This window comes from Heloderma suspectum, chromosome 1 (genome assembly GCF_057233095.1).
Source record: "Heloderma suspectum isolate Gila_16-S chromosome 1, 16-S_ref, whole genome shotgun sequence".
In the NCBI taxonomy this organism is placed as follows: domain Eukaryota; kingdom Metazoa; phylum Chordata; class Lepidosauria; order Squamata; family Helodermatidae; genus Heloderma; species Heloderma suspectum.
The window spans coordinates 333,086,418-333,104,174 of NC_139458.1; the positions used below are offsets into that span (position 1 = coordinate 333,086,418).

The window sequence follows — 17,757 nt, forward strand, 5'->3', positions numbered from 1 at the left end:
CAAGATTTGGCCCCAAAGCACCTTGTTGCCAATTCCTAACATCTGTCCTATACAACATTTTGCAAATATTTGAGATCCTGACATGGGCAGCGGGGGGGGGGGGTGTCCAATCTGCTACACTGGTGTTTTTCTTTATATTTATTTGTTTTAATAATACTTTTGCCCCTCTCTTCTGCCCAGAGGGAGACAGAATGATTGAGGATTTCTCTGTGATTTTAACTGGTTTTTTTGTCATTGTATTATTGCTTGTTTTAATTAATTTTTTTACTCTTGTACGCCACCTTGGGACAGTTCATCATGAAAGACAGGATACAAATTCCACATATAAATAAAATAGGAAAAAATAAAAATTTGTTGCTCTGGAAATAAAGTGGTTTTCAGAGAATTGGAGAACAAAAGCATGTTGACATACGGTAATGTTTTCAGTATTTATTTTTTTTAAACTTTAAAGAGTGCCCAAAGGAAGCCAGAATAGAGGTTTGAACTGCCAATGATTACAAAAGATGCATGTATTTACTGAGGCGACAATAAAAACCAAGGACTATTCATAGTGGACATAAAGCAGTGGAAGAGTCTGCTTAAAGCAGGAAAAAGTGCGGGCTAGTTTCAGATTGGGCTCAGTTTAGGCCTTAAAGAGCAATTCACTAAATAAAGCAAGTTTAAAGGTTCAGCATATCATTTAAGTTTCAAAAAGTACGCAGAAAAAGGATCCAGACCTTGCAAGCCACAGCCTTCTCAAATCACTTACCCTTTGTCTGCTGTCCCCTCCAGTGACCAATTAAATAGAGGATCTCCCCTCAATAGGTCTCCCATTCACTATTGTTAATAGTCCTCCTTCCTAAATAGGAATCACCATTCCCTGGGGGGCCAACTGACCTACATTCCCAGCCACTGGAAACCAGTGCTGATCAGGAATTTTCACATAGCCTCCCTTGCTATTCAAAAGAAGCCCTCCCATCAGATTCACTGCAGCAGCAGTTGGGCCTAACTATATAAAGAGGCATGCTTGTGAGGGAGCCAGCTCTCCGAGTGTGAGGAGCCCCAGTGATGAAGCATCTCAGCCCCAGTGACAAAGTGTCAGCAAACAAACGAGTTAAGCAACTGTGTGAGTTTAGCAACAGGGCAAAGAAGCCAGGGCAGTTGATGCTTTCCTCCGTATTCCATACTCACAGTAATTAACTGTAAATAAATAACTATGATTTCCCCAACTTCTCATAGTAAACACCTAAGTTTTCCAGGGAAAACACACCCAAATAAAAAAACAATTATGAAGGTAGAAAGCCAGCAGAGGGGCAGGGGCTATCCAGTGTATTGCATTAAGCACCCCATGTATGACTATCTACCTGCTGGACCGAAGTTGTGGGTATGTGCTCGGTTTAATGAGCTCCTGGCTCTCAGGAAAGAAGTGTGTTCCCTTGAGGCCAAGGATGCTGACCTGGAGAAGCTAAGAGAAGCAGAGAAGTTGTTGGATGAGACCTTCAGGGACCTATTAGCTGTGTCTCACTCCCAGGGTGACAGCTCCTCTGTTGTCATGGAGAATGCGGGTCTTGGGGAAGGAGGGCATCATTCTGAGGAAGAGGGAAATGACCCCTTAGAAGGGACCCATTCCTTGGAAGACAAACAAATATCCTCTTGCACCAAGGATGTGCCTCTGGGGGGAGGGGGGCTTGTGGTAGTGGGAGATTCGATCATTAGACACATAGACAGCTGGCTTTGTGATGGCCGTATAGACTACATGGTGAATTGCCTGCCTGGTGCGAAGGTTGCAGATATCATGCACCATCTAAATAGCCTAGTAGATAGTGCTGGGGTGGAGTCAGTGGTCGTAGTCCATGTTGGTACCAACGATGTGGGGAAATGTAATCATGAGGTCCTGGAAGCCAAATTTAGGTTGCTAGGTAGGAGGTTGAAATCCAGGACCACCAAGGTGGCTTTCTCTGAAATGCTACCTGTTCTACATGCAAGGCCAGCTAGACAGGCAAAGCTGAGGAGTCTCAATGCATGGATGAGACAGTGATGCAGGGAGGAGGGGTTCAGATTTGTTAGGTACTGGGGAATGTTTTGGGACAAACTGGGCCTGTACAAGAGGGATGGGTTGCACTTGAACCAAAATGGAACCAGACTGCTGGCACTAAACATAAAAAGGGTGGCAGAGCAGCTTTAAAACTAAATTCTGGGGAAAGCTGATAGGAGCTGGGAAGCATCCGGTTCGGGTTAAATCATCCCAAAGAGATGAAGATGAAAATGTTTTTGATTGCCCAAATGTAGAAGGGGAGGAAATAGGCCAGGAGCACAGGGTAGAACATAATAGCCAATCAAAGGGGCCAATGTCCCATAGCAAAAGATGCACACGCCAGAGGCATCTGGGAAAAGATACTGTGTATACGCGTTTTTATGCAAATGCTAGAAGCCTATGGGCCAAAACTGGAGAACTGGAGTGCTTGATTTTAAAGAACAACCTGGATATAGTGGGCATTACAGAAACCTGGTGGAGCAGAGAGAACCAGTGGGATACAGTCATCTCTGGATATAAACTCTATCTAAAGGACAGAGAAGGGCATATTGGGGGAGGTGTTGCCCTGTACGTTGAAGAGGGCATAGTGTCGAGAGCAGACTAGAACACCTAAAAGGTGTAGGTTCTTCCACAGAAGCACTGTGTGTGACAATACCAGGCTCCAAAACTAATTTAGTGCTAGGAACGTGCTATCGTCCACCAGACCAGAATGCTCAGAGTGACCTGGAGATGGAAAACAAAATCAGGGAGGCCTCCGAACAAGGAAATGTTGTAATAATGGGCAACTTCAATTACCCCCACATTGATTGGATAAATGCATGTTCCAGCCACAAAAAACAGGTCAAATTTCTTGGTGCCCCAAACAATTCTGCCTCAGAACGGTTGGTGATGGAACTGACCAGAGGGGAGGCGACCTTGGACTTAATCTTAATGGTGTCACCCAGGACCTAGTATGAGATCTAAATGTTGAACCAGTTTCAACCTGGCTTCAGAGCAGGATATGGAGTTGAGACTGCCATGGTCACCTCCGTGGAGGATCTTTACCTGGAAAACGATAGGGAGAATGCATCCCTGTTGATGCTTTTGGATATCTCAGTGGCATTCAATACCATCGATCATGGTATCCTTCCAGATTGCCTGAGGGAGTTGGGGGCACTGCTGTGCAGTGGTTCTGCTCCTTTCTCTCAGGACTGTTCCAGATGGTGTCGCTCTGGGATAGTTGTCCCTCGAAAAAGAAACTACTATGTGCAGTCCCTCAGGGCTCCATTCTATCCCTGATTCTGTTCAATATTTACATGAAACCACTGGGAAAGATAATCAGGGCGGTTTGGGACTGAGTGCTATCAGTATGCTGATGACACCCAAATCTATTTCTCCTTAACATCTTTATCTAAGGGAGGTATGACTCCTCTAAATGGCTGCCTGAAGTCAGTAATGGGCTGGATGAGAGAGAACAAGCTGAAGTTGAATCCAGGCAAGACAGAGGTGCTCATCGTGAAGGGTCCTAATTCAGATATTGAGGTATATCAGTCAGTTCTGGATGGGGTTGCACTCCCCCTGAAGGAGCAAATTCATAGTTTGGGGGTGCTTCTTGACCCAACCCTGCTGCTGGCACCCCAGATGGAGGCAACAATGAGAAGTGCCTGTTATCAACTTCAGCTGATATGCCAGCTATGCCCATTCCTGGAACATGTGGACCTGGTAATGGTGGTACAAGCGCTGGTAACCTCTAGGCTTGATTCTGTAATGCACTGTACTTGGGGCTGCCTGTATATTTACTTCAGAAACTTCAACTGGTACAAAATATGGCAGCCAGGTTGGTCTCTGGGACATCCCATGGAGACCATATTACACCAGTTTTAAAATCTTTATACTGGCTGCCAATTTGTTTCAGACTAAATATAAAGTGTTGGGTCTTACCTTTAAAGCCTTATATGGTCTAGGACCAAGGTCCCTTCGGGGGTGCCTTCTCCCCTACGTCCCAGTCCACCACATACGGCCCTCTGAGGGCTATCTGCTGTGGCTGCCAAATGTGAGATTGGCAGCCACACGGAAGAGGACCTTTCCTTTGCCACCCTTCAGTTGTGCATTGACCTGCCGGTTGAAATGCACCTGTTGACCTCTTTGAAGGCTTTTAAGCAGGGATTAAAGACTATTATTCCGGCAGGCCTTCCCTCTTTAGAACTCTTGTTCCTTTTGCTGACTGTTGTATACTGTTTTTAAGCTGTGTTGTTTTATTGTTGAATTTTTAAAAAACTGTTTTAGTTCAAAGTTGTTTTTAGTTATATGTTGTTTGTATATACTGTCCGTATGCTTTAAAGTTATTGTATTTTAATGTTTTAACTTTTGTAAACTACCCAGCTTCCGCTATGGGGAGGTATAGTAAAGATGATGATGATGATAATAATAGGAAACAGTGATCACAGTGCTATCAGATTTGATCTATATTTAAATGGAAAAATGCTTAGGAAATCCAACACAGTCACATTTCACTTCAAATGAGGAAACTTCTCTAAAATGGGGAACTGGTGAAAATGAAGTTAAAAGGGGGAGTCAAGAGGATTAAATCCCTTCAGAATGCTTGGAGATTACTCAAAACCACAATAATAGAAGCCCAGCTAAAATGTATACCACAATTAGGAAAGGTAGCACCAAGTCCAAGACGTCACTGGCATGGTTAACAAGCAGGGTTAAGGAAGATATTAGAGAAAAAAGAGCTTCCTTTGGAAAATGGAAGTCTTGCCCAAGTGAGGAAAACAAAAAGGAGCACAAGCTTGCACAAAGGCGATGCAAGCAGACAATAAGAGATGCAAAAAAAGCATTTTGAAGAGCATATCGCTAACAACATCAAGGCCAACAGTAAAGAATTATTTAAATATATCAGAAGCAGAAAACCAGCTAGGGAGGCAGTTGGACCACTGGATGACAATGGAGTTAAAGGAGTACTGAAGGAGGACAAGTAGATTGCAGAGAAGCTGAATGAATTCTTTTCATCCGTCTTCACTGCAGAAGATATAGGACAGATACCTGTACCTGAACTGATGGTTTCAGGAAGGAAGTCTGAGGAATTCAGGTAAATAGAGGTGACAAAAGATGAAGTTCTCAACCTTACTGAGAACCTGAAAGCAAACAAATCACCAGGCCCAGAAGGTATCCATCCTAGCGTTCTCAAAGAACTCAAATATGAAATTGATGATCATCTAACTAAAATATGCAACATGTCCCTAAGATTAGCCTCTACACCAGAGGACAGGGAGATGGCCAATGTAACACCAATTTTCAAAACAGGGTCCAGAGGGGATCCGGTAAATTACTCTAACCTTTTAGAGTTGTTTGAGAGTGTCAGTAAACAGGTAGACAGGGTGATCCGTTAGACACTTTATTTGGACTTCCAAAAGGCTTTTGACCTTGACCAAAGTCCCTTACCAATGAGCAAACTTAGCAGTAATGAAATAAGAGGACAGGTCCTCTTATGGATCAGTAACTAGTTGAAGAACAGAGAGTAGGAATAAATGGTAAATTCTCCCAATGAAGTAAATAGCGGGGTCCCAGAGGGATTTGTATTAGGACCAATCAAGTAAGCAATGAAGTGGCCAAGTTTGCGGATGACACCAAATTATTTAGGGCAGTTAAAACAAAAAGGGATTGTGAAAAGCTCCAAATGGATCTCTCCAAACTGGGACAATGGGCATCTAAATGGCAAATGCGGTTCAATGTAAGCAAGTGTAAAATGATGCACACTGGGGCAAAAAAATCCCAATTTCAAGTACAGCCTGATGGGATCTGAGCTAGCAGTGACTGACCAGGAAAGAGATCTTGGAGATGTGGTGGACAGCTCAATGGAGATGTCAACCCAGTGAACAGCCGCTGTAAAAAAGGCAAACTCCATGTTAGGCATAATTAGAAAAGGAATTGAGAATAAAACTGCCAATATCATACTGCTCCTATACAAATCTATGGTGCAGCCACACTTGGAATACTATGTACAGTTCTGGTCACCACACCTAAAAAAAGATATTGTAGGGATGGAAAAAGTGCAGAAAAGGGCAGCTAAAATGATCAAGTGGCTAGAGCATCTACCCTATGAGAGAAGGTTCCAACAGCTGGGATTGTTTAGCTTGGAAAAAAGGAGGGTAAGGGGAGACATAACAGAGGTCTACAAAATTATGCATGGTGTGGAGAATGTGGTTAGGGAGACATTTTTCTCCTCTCAAAATACTAGAACCCAGCAACTATGAAGCTGATTGGTAGGAGATTCAAAACAGATAAAAGTACTTCACACAGTTAAACTATGGAATTTGCTACCACAGAATGTAGCGATGGCCACCAATTTGGATGGCTTTAAAAGGGGGTTGGACAAATTCTTGGAGGAAAAGGCTATCAGTGGCTACTAGTCCCGATGGCAATGTGCTACCTCCTGTACCAGAGGCAGTGAGCCTATGTGCTGTTGCTAGGGAACATGGGTGGGAAGGTGCCACTGTACTCATGCCTTGCTTGTGGGTTCCTGGTTGACAGCTGTTTGGCCACTGTGTGAAGAGAATGCTGGACTAGATGGACCCTTGGTCTGATCCAGCAGGGCTCTTCTTATGTTGCTATTTTGGATACATAACCACATTAATGATCCTAGAACATCTGTTTCTACACAGTGATCCTGTCACCTGATGTCCACTCCTGACTGACCACCAGAACCATTGACTGTGGAGTGTGGACCATTATTAATACCATATGAATTAAATGCCAAGGATGGCATAAACTGAATAGGCTTGGACAAAACTGAAGGTTACTGACTTCAGTGAAATGAGCCCCATAAATTAAGCAAAGCAAAAGCTCTGCTTGATCAGACAAAAGGTGTATCTAGCCCTGTATCCTCTTTCCTCATGGCCAACCAGGTGCCTCTTGTGAAGCCCACAAGCAAGGTATGAGCACTAGTCCCTTCCTATAGTTGCTCCCCAGCCACCTGTATACAGATGCATACTGCCTCTGAAACTGGAGGTCACACGTGGCCATTGCTACTAGTAGCCATCAATAGCCTTTCCCTCCATACAAAGTTGGCTATTACTGAAATATAGGTCTTTGTGGTTTTATTTTGGTTTGGGGTTTTTTTTTAGTTTTCTCTTAAAAAGAGAGATGAAGCTTTTCAGTAAACTTCAGTGAATTATGAGATTTGCACATGATTCTGTGTAAAATGGAGCCTCCCAGATAAGTGGTCCCCTATAACACACACACTGATCTCCTGGGACAGAGTAGGCAATCTCATGCTCTCCAGAAGTAGTGGACTACAACTCCCATAAGCCACAGTCTGCATGGCCAATGGTTGGGGATTATAGGAAGTGTAGTCCCAAACATCTGGAGGACACCAGGTTGCCTACCAGGAGAAGGTTTACTTTAAGAGATACACATGAGGCCATACTTCTTGGTGACAGAGCAAAGTTGTGACAAATGAAGCAGTGATTCTCTGACAGGATATCAAAACTATCAGTTTCGAACTATAGTTTGTGCTGCTAAGTTCATCTTTCTGAGAAGAGCATTCAGTACACGAAAGGTCAGCAGCACAGCGCCTGCAGGCACAATGGAGCCTGCCAAGACCCCCCTGAGTGTGCCTGCCAGGCCCCTTTCCCTCCACACTCACCACCATTGCCCCTTCATCTCCCAATCTGCTGACTTGGGGAATGCATCTGGGAGTTAGGGAATCCCAGGCAAGGGCTGGGAAGGGCAGAGGAGGTTAAGGAAGGCATTGACATGGTGAGGAAAAATATCCCCTGCCAAAAAATGACTTGAGGGGGAAAGAAGCCTACCCCCCATCGAGGACCCTTGGGGCAACAGGGTCCTTTGTGGTAGATGGGCTTCCTCTACTCTTCCAGCCATTTGTGGGGCAAGGCACCCTTTCCCCAACCTCTGTTCAAGTCAATGGAGTGATATTCCTCCAGTTCTTGCTGTCCATTCTGTCTTAGTACTGCTAAAATTACTTTTGACTTTGGAATAGTTTCCCAAGAGGCCATACCAAGTAGCCAATTCATCAGATGACTGACCTTTTCACACTTGTTTTCATCCTACTGCAACATAACTGCCATAATCTCCTCTTCTCCCTTTTAAGCAAAGTTTAATCGTGGGTTCTTTGGAGTCAGCTTCAAAACAGCTTGCTGAGATTCCAATATGCCAACATGATGGATGTCATATTTATGATGCTCCAGCATGCATTATGCAGAATTATGCTTCAATAAAAAACAAAACTTCTTTGGCATTTTCAGTTAGGAAATAGTCCTTAATCTGTGTGTTCCTTCTACAATGAACACACATAAGATCCAACCAACAGAAAATACCAGTGGCATTTTCATATTTCTTCAGAGTCTGCAGGACAACACTATTCCCTCACAAGAGAACCTGTTCCAGATCTTTCAATATGTTACATTATTCTCAAAACAAACTGGGAGGAGCACCACAGAAGAGACAAAATAAAATGAATTAATTTTATCAATTACCCTCTTTCATAACAGAAAAAAACTAAGGCAAGAGAGAACCTGAAGACTCGCTCTCAAGGACTTTGAGACACATGGACTGGGTTTGCACAATTGGGGAAGGAAAATAAGCCATTGTAGATTATTTTCCTGCAAACCACTCCAACCCTAGAACAAGCCATAGGTTATGGGGTGGTTTGTAAACCCACCCACCGCACACCCTCGCTGGGTTTGGACGACGCAACAAACTCTGCCCAGCAAGGGTAATTACGGTAACGACGCAGGGTTCACGGCAAGAAAATAAGCTGCAATAAGCTTATTTTCCTTCCCCAATCGTGCAAATCTGGCCACTGGGGTTTCTGAGCTACTATTTAGAAACCGCTCTCCTAACATTCAGATACCAAGACGCGAAGAGGAAGAACCACCCATCACTGTAGTTCAAAACCTAGGGAACAATTCAGCCAAAGCTATGGACTTTGAAGTCCAAATTATTTCAAAAGGGAAAGAGTTACGCACATAGTTAACTCTCCCACTGTAATCAATGGGTTGTAGAAGTGCTTACGTTGGCTGGATTAGGCCCATAATTTTTACATGCCTACCAAAATGATTTTGGAAGTTTGATGTATGTTTTTGGAAAATGGAATTCAACAATACTAAGACCAAAAAGAAATTATTTCAAAATGCCAGAACGAATCTGCTGCTGAGGAAGGGCTTTGACCTAATCACGTTAAATGTCAAGACTTCCCCACTCTGTATTGTGGGGAAAATACAATGTGTGGACATTTGAGGCATCAACACATTCAGAACCAAATTCTGTTATTGGATCACATTTAGATGACAATAATTGCACAAGTTTATGACTCAAGCCAAGCAGTACATTTATTTTATTTCTCATATTTTGCAAACTGGACTTGCAAAAGTAGGGACAGAAACATACTGAAGTCAATTACGAGAGCAAGGTCCTGAACCGGATATAATAGTGAAAAAACCAGCCATCTCTTTCACCCTCAGTCCAAATTTACTACTCCCCAGAAAAGTGAAAGTATGTTTCAGCACTGGTTTGAAAACCATTTCTATTTGTCAAAGAAAACTAACAAATACCTACTGGGGCCAAGGGCACCAGCCAGCTCAGTACTGGTAATTTCTGCCTGATCCTAGTAGATTTACTCAGAAACCTATCCCACTGTGAAACTTACTTCCAAGTGCAGCTTTAGAAATAAACTAAAAGTCCAATCTCATACATGTCTACTCAGAAGCTGAGTTCCATTCAGTTCAATGGGGCTTACTTCAAGGTATGCAGGTACAGGCTTGCAGTCTAAACAGCCTCTTTGCAACAGGAGCATCACGCCACTTTGATTTCTTTCCCATTAACTGAACTGCATATGAAGGAAAACGACCCTCTTTACAGCTTGGGAAAGTAATCATGCTTATCGTCCTATCTGCAAACCGTCTTAGTCTTCCAAACAGCCTGAGAGATTTTTTTTTTTTAAGTTTTTAAGAACCGAAATGGAATAAGCTGATGGAAGAAATTGCAACTCAGAGATCTGGGTAATAAATCAAGCGCACCACCACGCTTGTAATTTGTCATTCGTTTCTGGAATGTTGACAGCACGCTCAGCACCCAGACATAAAACAGAATAATTTCTATATATTATTATTACTACTATTATTTTTTGCAACACTGTGGTTTTAGGATCATCTTTCTTAGAGGTATAAATGCTTCAGAACTTTAAAGCATGCATGGAAAATCAAATTCTGCCATCACTTGCCTGTGGACTGGACAATGCCCTGACTGCATTCAGATCGGATCCTGAGCAAAATGTATTTTCTGCGCCATGGACGATAAGCCCTTTCCCATCCTTCCAGTTTTCCAGTTCAAAAACCTTTTCTTGTAGTTCTATCATCATCGTTCCTGCCATTAAAAGAAAAAAGTGCTGGGGAATATCTTCAGCATATTGCCTAATAATAAAGAAAAGAGCATAGAAGAGGCTACTCTATTGATATCTTTTTTAAAAATCCAGCTTATGACTCGCATGCAGCAAAGTTGCAATAGAAGGTTTATCAGCCTTCCCCAACCTGGTGCCCTCCAAATGTTTTGGACTAAAACTCCCAGCATTCCTAACCACTGGCCATGCAGGCTGGGGTTGATGGGAGTTGAAGTCCAAAATATCTGGAGGACACCATGTTGGGGATAGCTGATTTATATCAACGGCCTGGGAAAGGTCAGAGAGTTTTAGGCCAACATAACTGTTAGTGACACCCCCACATCAAGCAATGCAGACTGTACTTGCTTCCCATAGCAAGCAACTCTTTTTAGGTGGTGTCTATGAAAGACAGGGGCTCTGGAGAGTATGAAACACACAAATGCTACTTTAAAATACCCAATTCAAACGCTGTTCATGCGAGCAATGGAGTTCCTATTAGGCTGACTTAGCCCCATCTGTTCCTCCTTGGTAAGATGATGGTGGTGGGAGAAGAGTGCTCAGCAATCCTGCAGTGATGTGTCTGGAATGGTTCCATGGAGAGAGAGGAAAAAGCAAAATAGTAGCAAGACATTCATAGCTTCTCTACAAACTCTAAATATGTTGGATGTTAGCTGCTGTACATATCACTTTGTCCTATTTAGTACTAGATGTGGTTTCCACCAATACTCCCTAGTTTAAAAAATATGTTGAGTCACTTTCCCCATAGATTTTGATGCAACAATCATAATTCAAGCTTTACAGCTTGACTATTCTAGTAATACAGGATTATGTTTTTGGATCATGGATATTGTTTTCCTTGTGATTTAAATAATTTAAGTATTCTAGCCAAACAATAGTGTCATGCAAAACACAATGGGCCGCATCCAATTAACCGCAACAACAACCTGCTTCCATCAACAAAACGGCTAGGGGGCAATTCTTCCTCCCACCTCAAAATTTGCTCTGGACCAGATTTGGGTGGATGTGTGAAGCTGCGGGGAGGAGGAGGAAGTCCCGCTTGTGTGAGGTTTTATTTCTCCCAGTGACTCAACTCCTGCCAATGATGGCCCATTGGGAGACTGGTACATCTGGTACAGAGAGGTGTTCGTGCTAACTGTTATGCCCTTCCTCTGCAGGTCTGAGAATTAAAGCACCTTTGAGAAGCAACGCAAGCCATTTTTTTATTTAGCCTGGCATTCAATGGCAATCATGGGATAATTACTAGGTTAGTCTAGCCGCATTTATATACTGGAAACCTTATAAATATTGCTGCACACCTGGAGACTTAGGGAAAGACCAGGTTATGAATTTAAATTAACCAAGAAATATATAATGGGCTGACTCCTAACTTAGTCATACTTAGAATTAGGGATGTCAGAGAATCCTGCCACGGATCTCGGTGCACTGGCATTTGGCCCCCCCAAAATCCGTGGCGGAACCAAGCCCCCCTACCCCGAGAAATGGGCCCGGAACGGAGCACCTACCTGCTGGCGTCCGTGCTGACTTGCAAATGGCGGCCGCATTTGCGGCCACCATTCGCTTCTTCCATGTAGCCGTGATAGGCTATGTAAATACTTAGTATATCACGGCTAACGCAGGGACGCCATTTGCATCCCTGCGGAAGCCGTGATAGGCTACTTAAGTATTTACATAGCCTATCACGGCTTAACTAAGGGAAATCAAATGGTGGGGCTACAGTGGCTGCCATTTGCATTCCCTTTTTTTTTTTGGCTGTTTTAGCCTACGTAAATATTTACGTAGGCTATTACGGCAAAAAAAAAGGGGAAGGCAAATGGTGGCCACTACGCCATTTGCGTTCCCTTTTTTTTTTCCGTAACAGCCTACGTAAATATTTATGTAGCCTATCATGGCAAAAAAAAGGGATGCAAATGGCGGCGGCTACAGCCACCGGCATTTGCGTCCCCACAGGCTGCCCAGCGGCCAGATGTCTGGCTGCAGTCAGCCACCGGCCGGCGGCTTGCGGAATGTCCGCGGAGCAGAGCCAGCTGGAGAGAATTGCTGGGGGAGGGACGGAGCGCCTCCCCACCATCACGAATGTCACCCTTCAAAAAGGTAAGTGACTTTCGTACATCCCTACTTAGAATAGAACCATTAGAATCAATGGTACGCAAGTTAGTCTAGTCTATATATGGCTATGTCTGGATTCAAGCTGTTGGACCTTAGAATATGAAGACAGATGTAAACAACAAAGATCAAGGAATTGGGACATACATTTATGGACTGCCCTCCCCAAGGAGGATCACCTGGTACTTATACTGTTATCTTTTTCAGCACCAGGCAAAGACCTTTCTTTTCTCCCAGGCATTATATAGGCTTCATTTTTAAATTCTATAGCTGTTCTTATATATCTCTATATTTATCTATTCCTCTCCTGTTTGTTGTTTTGTTTTGTATTGTATTGTATTATTTTAAATGTTTGTAATCCACCCAGAGAACATTTATTATTGGGCAGATTAAAAATCGAATGAATTATTTAATTAATATGAATGTGACTCCCCCAACAGTTTTGACAAGTGGCTTTTCCAGGGTCCAAAGTAGCTTGTGTTATTACAGAGGCCCTGTGACGAACAAGACCCATTTAGCACCTCTGCGATTAAAAGCTAAATGTTCTCACCGCTAATGGGGCATGTTATGGTGTCATTTTGTCTTTGGGTATACTTGAGAGGAAGTAAATACATTAACATTGCTAATACCTGTAAATGCATTCATAAACCTTGGGTTGTTCAATGTAAGTGTCCCAATGCCATCATCTTTAGAAAGGTCGACAGATCCACCAGTAAACTGCTGAAGCATTTTCTTTATTTCATCCTCCTGAAATCCATGGTTATGGTTATAGAGAGACATAGTTCTTTGCAGCAGCAACAACCTGCCATTAGTAATCCGATGAAAAATCTTCCATAATAAAATGGTCATTTCTGGAAAGGAACAAACAGCAAAACTCAATCCAGGCCTATGTCTCTGGTGTTTTCTTTTTGAAACCTACCTTAAGACCAAAGTTCTCTACTCCACCCAGATCATCAAGTACCTGATTCAACTTAATAGTCACAAAAGAGCCACTGACTCAGATGAATAGACAAATATGAGAGATGTACTAGCTAAGAACTGGAGCTGATTAGGGAAGAGACATGGACCCTGCTGTGTAAGAGGTAGAGGGTCGGGAATAAACATGTTTGCATGAGCAAGCAGCTGGAGCAAACTTGGATTTTGGCAGAAGAGAATAAGAGGCCACTGTTGTGATTTGGGGATTATATGTTTACCTAAAAGCATGTTTTTAAATGCTCTTGTTGTTGTTCAGTCGTTAAGTCATGTCCGACTCTTCGTGACCCCATGGACCATAGCACGCCAGGCCTTCCTGTTCTCCGCTCTCTTCTGGAGTGTGCTCACTTTCATATTCATTGCATCGGTGATGCTATCTAGCCATCTCATCCTCTGCCGTCCACTTCTCCTTTTGCCTTCAATCTTTCCCAGCATCAGGGTCTTTTCCAGGGAGTTTTCTCTTCGCATTAGGTGGCCAAAATATTTGCGCTTCATCTTCAGTATCTGTCCTTCCAATGAGCACTCAGGGTTGATTTCCTTTAAGATTGACTGATTTGACCTCCTTGCAGTCCAGGGGACTCGTAAGAGTCTTCTCCAGCACCACAGTTCCAAAGCATCGATTCTTCGGTGCTCAGCCTTCCTTATAGTCCAGCTCTCACCATACGTTGCTACTGGGAAAACCATAGCTTTGATTATATGGACCTTTGTCGGCAAGGTAATGTCTCTGCTTCTTACTATGCTGTCTAGGTGTGCCATAGCTTTCCTCCCAAGGAGCAAGCGTCTTTTAATTTCATGGCTACAGTCACCATCCGCGTTGATCTTGGAGCCCAAGAAAATAAAATCTGTCACTGCTTCCATTTCTTCCTCTTCTAGATGCCAGGAAGTGATGGGGCCAGATGCCATGATCTTCGTTTTTTGAATGTTGAGTTTCAAACCAGCTTTTACACTCTCCACTTTCACCCTCAACAAGAGGCTCTTTAGATCCTCTTCGCTTTCTGCCATTAGGGTGGTATCGTCTGCGTATCTGAGATTGTTGATAATTCTCCCGGCAATCTTAATTCCAACCTGTGATTCATCCAACCCGGTGTTTCTCATGATGTACTCTGCATATAAATTAAATAAGCAGGGTGACAATGTGCAGCCTTGTCATACTCCTTTCCCAATTCTGAACCAATCGGTTGTTCCATGTCTGGTTCTTACTGTTGCTTCTTGACCCTCGTACAGGTTTCTCAGGAGCCAGGTAAGGTGGTCTGGTACTCCCATCACTTTAAGAATTTGCCACAGTTTGTTGTGATCCACACAATCAAAGGCTTTAGTGTAGTCAATGAAGCAGAAATACACGTTTTTCTGGAATTCTCTCGCTTTCCCCATGATCCAGCAAATGTTGGCGATTTGATCTCTAGTTCCTCTGCCTCTTCGAAACCCAGCTTGTACTTCCGGTAGTTCTCGGTTCACATACTGCTGAAGCCTAGCTTGTAGGATTTTGAGCATCACCTTGCTGGCATGTGAAATGAGTGCAATTGTACAGTAGTTTGAACACTCTTTGGCATTGCCCTTCTTTGGAACTGGAATGTATACTGACCTTTTCCAGTCTTGTGGCCACTGTTGAATGTTCCAAATTTGTTGGCATATTGAGTGCAGCACTTTAACATCATAATCTTTTAGGATTCTAAATAGCTCAACTGGAATACTGTCATCTCCGCTAGCTTTGCTGTTAGTAATGCTTCCTAAAGACCCACAAACAAGCAGCAGCTGAAGGCAGCTGCAGTAAAGGCCTGGCAAAGCATCTCGAGGGAGGAAACTCAGCATTTGGTCATGTCCATGGGTTCCAGACTTCAGACAGTCATTGGCTGCAAAGGATTTTCATCCAGGTATTAAAGGCAGTCCTTAAGTTTGCAATGATGTTGGTTTGTTCCATTACTTATGAGCCACCAACGATGGGTGTGTGTGTATGCCACTGGCTGTCCTTCCTGAATGGTTAGTGCCCCACTTTTGTCAAAGCCCTTGAATTACAGCTGAAAGTCCTGACTTCACTCCCATCTGGGTGTGTTTGCTTTCAACTTCAATGTGGTGGTGTACGGAGGCCAACTGCCAAAACAGTTATCCTTGTTCCAATATTTCTGGCCCTGACTGTATGTAATTCTCTCTCTTTTTTCTCTCTTTCTGTTTTTGTTGTTGTTGTTGAAATTTCATACAAAAATGAATTAAGAATAAAGAAAAAGTAAGTGTGGGGAGCCTCATGTCCTGCTCACAGAGGACTTCTGCCAAGTAGACAGCCAGTGTGATGCAGTCTTATAGTATTGAGACTATGACTGGGGAGACCCATGTTGAAATCCCCACTCAGCAATGAAGCTCACTGGGTGACCCTGGGCCAGTTACTCTCTCTGTCTCTCTCTCAGCCTAACTTACCTTGCAGGGTTGTTGCGGGGAAAACTATGGAGGACCATCTATGTCACCCAGAGCCCCTCGGAGGAAAGATGAGATGTAAATGCAAATAGTAGTAATAACAACAACAACAGCGGGGCCTATGCTATCTGGACCAGTATCCTGGTCCCAAGGAGTAAGAGCAAAAGTACATTGTGCTCAAGCATCATAGCAGGAGTGACACCTGTCACCTGGGTTTTTTTTCTGTGAACAGAAGTGAAGGAGGCATTTGTATCAATGCCCCCTGAAGTGCTCTCTGCCACCTCCCACATTGATCCAGAAGGTCCTACAAGATCCGCAACCCTGCAGCAGATGGCGGGGGGGCCCTGCAGGGACAGCCAAATCCAAGAGCATCCGTTCCATTTATGGAACCTATTCATGGAATTCAAGATCCAAGACAGAATTCCCTCAACTCCTCATAGCTCGATTGTGAGACAAAAGGGTGAAAGGTCTGTTTACCTCAAAGCATGCGCGCGCGCACACACACACAAATATTACCAGGCTTTTAAACAGAATCAATATGGTAATTTTACCACAGGAAGTGAAAAGGCAACAAATTGGACATTACAACCAGAGTCGTGGTGAGCAAGTCGCGCAAGACAAGGTCTTATCACAACATTACTTTTTTTTACTCTTTTCTATCACACTAGTCATTGTACACCATGATTTGACTCAAGCACTAAAGGAAATGAGAGATTACAATATTTCTAATTGCTTGATCTGAAAAATGCAATTTCTGTGTGCAAGCATGATTTTGAAATTCGTGCTCTTTCCTACCAAAGGGAGTTTTTATGAGCTCTCATTTTATTTTAATTTAAAATATATTAACATTTGGTTGAGAATGAAGCATTCAATTTACAGAATGGCTGACATTTGATTTTACAGGTTGGGTAACATAAATAGCTAATTAGCACGCGCATGCTTATACACACACACTCCTTGACAGGTTAATTTTGTTTCATACTAAGCCAACCAAACATATTTTGAAGTTCTAAGTCAGCACTTGAAAATGTTGACCTAGGTCTTGCAAAACGTAAGTATAATACCCAGTTAGTAACCCATCCCCAAGGCCTGCCTCCCCAGTCCCCAATGCACAATGTTCTTTACAAAGATCATCCTGTTTATCCTCCCAACAACCCTGTGAACTAGGGCCATTAAGCTTCCCATTTTGCAAAGAAGGGATGAAGGTGAGATTGAAAGACTGCAATTTGTTCAAAAAAAAACTCAGCGCATTTAGGAAAGATCCTAGGTCCAAGTCTAATACTAGATATCACGACCCAAGCGGCTTCTATCAACTTTATAATTAGTAGATCACCTAAAAATAATCTATAGATTTTCTAGTATAAGGACTACCACATTGTGCTTTACTTTTGCCCTGCACCACACACGGGACCAATTTTGTCCAATTAGTGCTGGACATAGGAAGAAATAACTGCTGCTGATTGTGACCTGGTTTGCATAAAATGACTCATGGGTTGTTGTTAAATCGCAGGTTGTTGCTACATTCAAACCCTTATTATGGTTTAACTGTGGACTGTTAACCATGAACAACCCAGAGTTCACAATCCAACAACAAATCATGGGTTCTCTTCGTGGGTTGTTCATGGTTAACAACCCATAGTTAAACCATAGTGCAAGGTTCACAAATAACAACAACCCATGATTGAATGACAACACATACTCTGAGTGGTAATTGCATGCAAACCATGCAGAGGGGGACCAACCTTGCCTCTGCCCTGGTAGCCCAGAGCTGAGAACCAGTGGCCCTCCAAATGTTGTTGCACTCCAATTCCCATGAGCCCCAGCCAACCTGCCCAATATGGAGGGATGATAGGAGAAGTAA

General features: G+C 43.1%; 1 protein-coding gene across 4 annotated transcripts in view; it reads right to left on the reverse strand.

The window, feature by feature from the left end:
• Positions 1 to 17,757, reverse strand: part of ECHDC1 (ethylmalonyl-CoA decarboxylase 1) — a 50,343-nt gene that overhangs the window by 22,848 nt on the left and 9,738 nt on the right. For 3 of the 4 annotated variants that reach the window (XM_084827479.1, XM_084827481.1, XM_084827480.1), the window contains 2 exons: positions 13,148 to 13,369; positions 10,239 to 10,381 (listed from right to left, as the gene is read on the reverse strand). In XM_084827479.1, the coding sequence (XP_084683605.1) occupies positions 10,239 to 10,381; positions 13,148 to 13,367 (363 nt within the window). In that variant the 5' untranslated portion in view covers positions 13,368 to 13,369. The remainder of the gene's footprint in view (positions 1 to 10,238; positions 10,382 to 13,147; positions 13,370 to 17,757) is intronic. The other variant, XM_084827482.1, reaches the window with a different exon arrangement.